Source organism: Rousettus aegyptiacus, unplaced genomic scaffold, assembly GCF_014176215.1.
Source record: "Rousettus aegyptiacus isolate mRouAeg1 unplaced genomic scaffold, mRouAeg1.p scaffold_m13_p_1, whole genome shotgun sequence".
Taxonomy (NCBI): domain Eukaryota; kingdom Metazoa; phylum Chordata; class Mammalia; order Chiroptera; family Pteropodidae; genus Rousettus; species Rousettus aegyptiacus.
In genome coordinates this window covers 55495063-55500922 of record NW_023416284.1, presented here as the reverse complement: position 1 = coordinate 55500922, position 5860 = coordinate 55495063, and the positions used below count along the sequence as shown (strand labels likewise).

At 35.3% G+C, this 5860-nt stretch overlaps 1 protein-coding gene across 2 annotated transcripts; it reads right to left on the bottom strand.

The window, feature by feature from the left end:
• Positions 1 to 4092: 4092 nt before the first annotated feature.
• On the bottom strand, positions 4093 to 5121 carry LOC107511188 (protein FAM50A-like). Of its 2 annotated transcripts, XM_016145382.2 has the most exons (2): positions 4697 to 5121; positions 4093 to 4651 (listed from the first exon to the last, which is right to left on the bottom strand). In XM_016145382.2, the coding sequence occupies exons 1-2, from the start codon at positions 5119 to 5121 to the stop codon at positions 4093 to 4095; spliced, it is 984 nt and encodes a 327-aa protein (XP_016000868.2). The 2 variants fall into 2 exon arrangements, with proteins under 2 accessions (XP_016000868.2, XP_016000867.2); XM_016145381.2 differs by having other exon boundaries at positions 4093 to 5121.
• Between the last annotated feature and the right edge of the window lie 739 nt (positions 5122 to 5860).

The window sequence follows — 5860 nt, the reverse complement described above, 5'->3', positions numbered from 1 at the left end:
TATCCATGTTTTATAGATTTTTTTCATTTAGCTTGTACAATTTTATTTGATTACATTCTAGATATTTTGTGTTTTTCTTTCTGTTTGTAATTAAATCAGTTTATGATTTTTATTTTCTTTTTTTTTTTGGATAGTAGCTATATCTTTTTCCTAAGTTTATATGAATGCTTTTAATATTTTATCATTTTTCATTGATTTTACTTCATTTTCTACCAAATTCCTTTTAAAAATAAGTCTTCTTCTATTGTCTCTTTGTGTGTATATATGTGTGTGTGTATGCACATGCATCTGTGTATACAGAAAAGGCATGTGCTGGTGTTTTTTAATTTAAAATAAATTCTTAATTTTATCAATACATTAAAAAAAAAACACTTCATTGAGGTTTGACTGACTGAAATGTTTGACATTTATGTAAAAGATCATTATGTTGCACATTTAAACTTTGAATCGCAACTTTTAATATTGAGCACTCTTTGAGATAAACTGTTATTTGGTTACGATTTATTTTTCTTTTAGTATACTACTACCGTAATTAATTTTCTAATATTTAAATTTGTATATGAATGATTATGTGTAAGGTTTATCTATTTTTAATCTTTGTGTTAATAATTTTTAAATCCAGTATCGATGTTGGTATTACTCTATCTTTGAAGTCTGCATTGTAAATCTTTATTTTTTCCTATGCTCTTAATGAGTGTTTAATATCTTTGACTTCATTTTAGTGAATTTACATTTTCTTACTAAACTTCGATTTAATTTGAATTTTTCAAATTTAAAAATATTAAGTAGTATATAATATAGCCTTGATTTTTTGATCAAGCTTACTTTTGTTTTCTGTTTCATTAAATTCTACCTTATGTCTTTAATAAGTTCCTTGCTTCTACTTATTTGGGTTAATTTGGCTATTCTTGTTATAGCTTCTTGAATTAAAAGCTGATTTTGATTTTTTTAGTCTTTCTTGTTTCTTAAACAATGCATTTATGATTACACAGTTGCCTCTGAGAGACGTTCTGGTTGCAATGATGGGTTTTGATATGAGTCTTTTTATGTTCATTCATTTCTAAATAGAGTATAATTTCCATTTACAGTGTTTCTTTGATCTAACAGTTATTTAGGTAGTTATTTTTTTGGTTTCCAAATGCATTCAATTGTTATTTTACATACTTTCCCTTTTTGTCAACATCTATTATATTCATATTGTTCAAAGAATGTGGCCTGTATGATTTCTAGCTTTTAGAATTTACTGAGTTTTTCTCCCCTGCAACACAGTGAAATTTATTTTTATAACATGTGTTTGAAAAAATCTGTATATGTTCTTAGCTATATGACAAAAACCAAGTTAATTATATTTTTAAATTCTTGGTACTCTTAACATCTTCCACCCTAAGTTTTTATTCTTTTTAGATGTTTGTTATTCTTCTATCATGATTATAGATTTGTCAATTTCTTCTGAAATATATATTTTTATTTTAATTTTCCACTCTCTTCTTGCAATAAGTTCACATATTTATACTATGTACCTGTGGCTTGGTGCTAACTCCCAGCCAAGTAGGTGGAGCATCATTTCTAATCATGTAACTTGCTTTTGCAATGGACTATTAGAGGATTGCTATCAAGGCAGTAAAATTGCTTGTATAATTTGGCTTGGTTCATCTGCTCTTTGACTGAGAATATCATGCCCCAGAAGACTATCCAACCCATTGTCAAGAACCATATAGTTGTGAAAGTCCCTGTTATTTGGGGGTTTTATTTTATACAGCATTATTACAGCAGAAATAGGCCTAAAACCAATATTAGTTACAGGATTGGGTTTCATATAATGAAAACTAAAAATACGTGCTCTGTGTAAAAGTGACAGACTATGATGAAACTGTTATAGGAGGAGGAGACCTGGTGAGCTTTGTTACATAATGGCAAAATCTGGTAAAGCTATGATAATCTGGAAGGCAGATTAATGAATTTGTAGTATTGGATTAAGAGCTTTCATGGCTGAATGTTGATAGTAAAAGCTGGTTGTTATGAACTTCAGTTTAAAAGGCGTTTTAAAAAGAATGATCAGTGTGAATTATGGCATATGAAGTTGATTCAAATTAAATATATTTTCTGAAAAACAAAATCTAAAATAAAATTTTAACAGAGCTCTATTACCATTCTGGATTAAGAGAGACTATAACTTTTAAAGATTGAAAAAGATGTTTTCCTCCTGCCCTCAAATTTGGCCAGGCAGAAAGCTGACTAGGAAAATTCTTTTTGACAAGAAGGACATATTCTTACTTTCTTTCTAGATGTGAATGATGACAATAAGGGTTGATAATAAGGCATGATGATAAGGGATATTGCAAAGAGAATAGAAACCTACCCCCAGGGAGGAGAGTTAAGTCTATTAAAGAAACATTTCTTACTGAGAGTAGAAAGATCTGGCAACATTTTCTCTGCAATATTTCTGAATTGTTATGAACCAGTTATTTTTACGTGCCTTCCGTTGTCCCCTCCTTTTTATTTTATTTTATTTATATATTTTTGCCTGTTCCTGTTTCATAATTATATGTTGAATATATAGAGGGTAGGTTATTCATCTATTTTAGTTCATAGTTCTCTGGATCAAGAGAAGTCACATTCAGACTTGGCTTAAATCATAAGGTCTTGTATTTTGAATCAGTTGTCATATTTTGATAGACTTTTGGGGCATTTTGGGGTAAAAGGGATATATTTTGTGAGAGTTAAGTAAATAATTGTGGAAAATGTCTTACTGAACGTAGATCCATAGTTTTATAGTACTTTTATCTATAGACATAGAAAATTCCATTTGACAGTGAAATATAGTGAAGGCCATTGGTTTATATCAAATAATGTATATTCAGTTCTTCTTAAGCCTAAGTCATATTTCCATACGCCGAAATGTATTGCAGAAATATTAACCAAAGATAATTTTAAATGGTAAACATTAGTAAGGTGAAAGGACAGAAGGGGATGAACTAACATGTTCCTGTAAAGACAATAAACTGAGTAGAAACTTACTGGAATTGGAAGTACATATTCTTGTTTGAGGGGGATTTTATGAACATTAGATCTATGTGAAGAAGATATCCCACTATGAACACGAAAGAAGACCATTATATTACCTGCTGTGGAGACTAGTGATCAGGAAAATTAGAAAGTAAAATTTTTTTTTTAACCTAAAAAAATCTTGATAATCGAGTATGGTTACCGTATCGCATTTAAAAAAATAACACTTTCTTTAGGCCTAAAAATGATTATTATTTACAAAGGGTGCTATCTACTTCATTACTTTCTTTCTCAGAGTTTTTTTTCCCTGTAAGAACTTATGCTCTGACGTTTATTTAAAAGTGAATTCTCAAAGACTTGTAGAATAATCACAATGAGAAAAGTGCCAAATGATTTTATGAGGCAATAATCCAGTTTTCTTATTGCAAAACTCTAACCAGCTTTCAGACTTACAGTTTATCCACACGGGAAACAGATTATTGCCTCATAAAACAGTTCAGTGCTCCTATTATGACTTAAATGTAATTGTGTTTAAAGACCCTGTTGATTCCATTTTATAAAATTCTTTTTTTTAAATCTTATTTCTTCATAACAAAGGTTTCTAATAACCTTGATGATATATATGTGTATATATATGTATATTACTGTTTGATTCCATTTAAGTGAAACTTCCAGAAAATAGGCACATCCACAGAGACAGAAAGCAGACCAGGGGATGCCAGAGGCTGGAGGAGAAACTGCTAATGGATATGGGAGTCTCCCCCTCAGGGCACTGAAATACTCTGGAACAGACAGGTGATGGTCACACAACATTATGAATATACTAAATAATCCTGAATTGTACACTTGCAAATGGCTACAAATAGTGAACTTTATATTACATAAATTCTATCTCAAAATTTGTTATTTGAAACAAAGCACGCTGCAGGTACTCTGACGTGCTCATTTATTTATCTTAAAAGAAAAAAAGTAATGAATGACAGTGGCAGGGGCAGGGCAAAGGGGAGCGAGGCACCTGGAGTCCTGGAGACCCAGAGAGTGGCAACTGGAGGGAACCAGGTAGCCGAGCTTGCTCCACCTCTGCGTTCACCGGATCGTGTACTTGTCCCACTTCTTCTGGGGGTCATAGGGCTCCCAGCGGCTGGCAGGGAAGATGTGCTTGTTCTTCTCGTACCAGCTCCTTAGCACCACCTTGCCTGCATGTGACTCGTCCTTCTCCACAGTGGCATCACTGAGCAGCCGCACATCATCATGAACGTCAAAATTAAAGAGTGGCCCACTCTTCCCTCGTGCCTTGGTGACGATGAAATCATAGAAACTGTGATGATGGGGTATGATTAAGTCCTCTTTGATGTACATGAGCTGCTCCACACCTGCTGATCTGAGCTCACTGAAGTCTTTGCGCAGTACCTCGAGTGCCTTCTGTAGGAACTGCTGCATGGTGTTGCCCTTTTTCATCTTGACCGTCCGCCGATGCCCACAGCCATCCCAGTAGCTGAAGGTGCTTTCAATCTCCTCACTCTTAATCTTCTCCTGCTTGGCTTCCCATTCTTGCCGCAGCTCTTCCCGGATCCGGTTCTCCTCTTCCTCACGGTCTCGGTCAGGCAAAAAGCTTGTATCCACGTCTGGGTTCTTCCCCAATTTCCTCTTCTTCGTGGTGATCTCTTTCCTTTCCAGCTCCTCCTTATACGTGGCCATCTTCTCCTCCTCTTCTTCCTCCTCGCCCGCCACCTTGTCTTCCTCCAGGGTGAAAGACAGGCTGGAGATCTTCCGCTTGGCCTCCTTCTTGCGCTCTTTCTCTCGCAGCTTCTCCAGCTTCAGCTGCAGCTCCTTCGACTGCTCCTTCTTGGCCAGCTGCTTCTCCCGCTCCTTCACCAGTTCCTCCTGCTTAGCTTTCATGTCATTCAGGGTCACAAGTCCCACGGTGCTGGATTTGAGCTCCGCCTCCACTGCATCGTAGTGCGCAGAGAACTTCTTGTCGATGTTGGATTTCATTATGTTCTCCTCGGCGATCCGCTGCTTCATTTGCTCCATCTGCTTGCGTTGCTTCTCTCGCTTCTTCATCAGGTGCATGGCGCGGCCCGCCTCGCTCATAGCGCCCTTGTACTGAGCCATGGTGGCAGCAGCAGCGGCAGCAGCAGAGGAAACTGAGACAGCAGCCTGGCCAAGTCTCAGCAGCTGTGGCGACGCTGTCTATGCAATCAGCAAACGCCCGCGCCGCCAAGTGACGTAGGCCACTAGGAAATGAGCCACTTCGATGGTGCTTGGATGTGTGCCCATTTTAGTTTTAAAGAATAGTTTTTTTGTTTTTAAGTAATATTTTTACTGGAAACATTTTCAATGTTTCGTAGTTTGTTATACTTCACCATCATTTCCCCCCCCCCCGAGGTAATTTATTTAACTTAACGAGCTAATTATTTTCTTGTTTCAACTAAGACAATGACAAAAAATTTTTTCTCTCTTGCACAATTATCAGCAGCGATGTTAGGATTCAGTGATTGCATTTAATGTTGTACATTCTAATGTTACACAATTTTATATCTGAACCGGGTTTTAGCACTTTTAAGATGTGTGACCATGGTCAAAATTTTAATACTGTAAGCCTTAGTTTTCTTATTTATTAAAAATTGGCGATATTATAATACAAATAGAGCTATCTAACAGGAAATTTAATGGGAATTAGATGGCATGCGGTCAATTAGTATTTTTTTGTTCCTTATATATGTCGGTTTTACCTTATTTTATATGTAAAAATGAATGTATTAAAGAGATGCTACATGTATATAAAAGAAAGATTTTAGATAAAATAATCAGATAAAAAATCTGGTCAAAAATTTTTGTAACAAAGATTATG

Coding starts and splice junctions, on each gene's coding strand:
- LOC107511188 (XM_016145381.2), bottom strand. CDS start 5,121: ATGGCTCAGTACAAGGGCGCTATGAGCGAGGCGGGCCGCGCCATGCAC.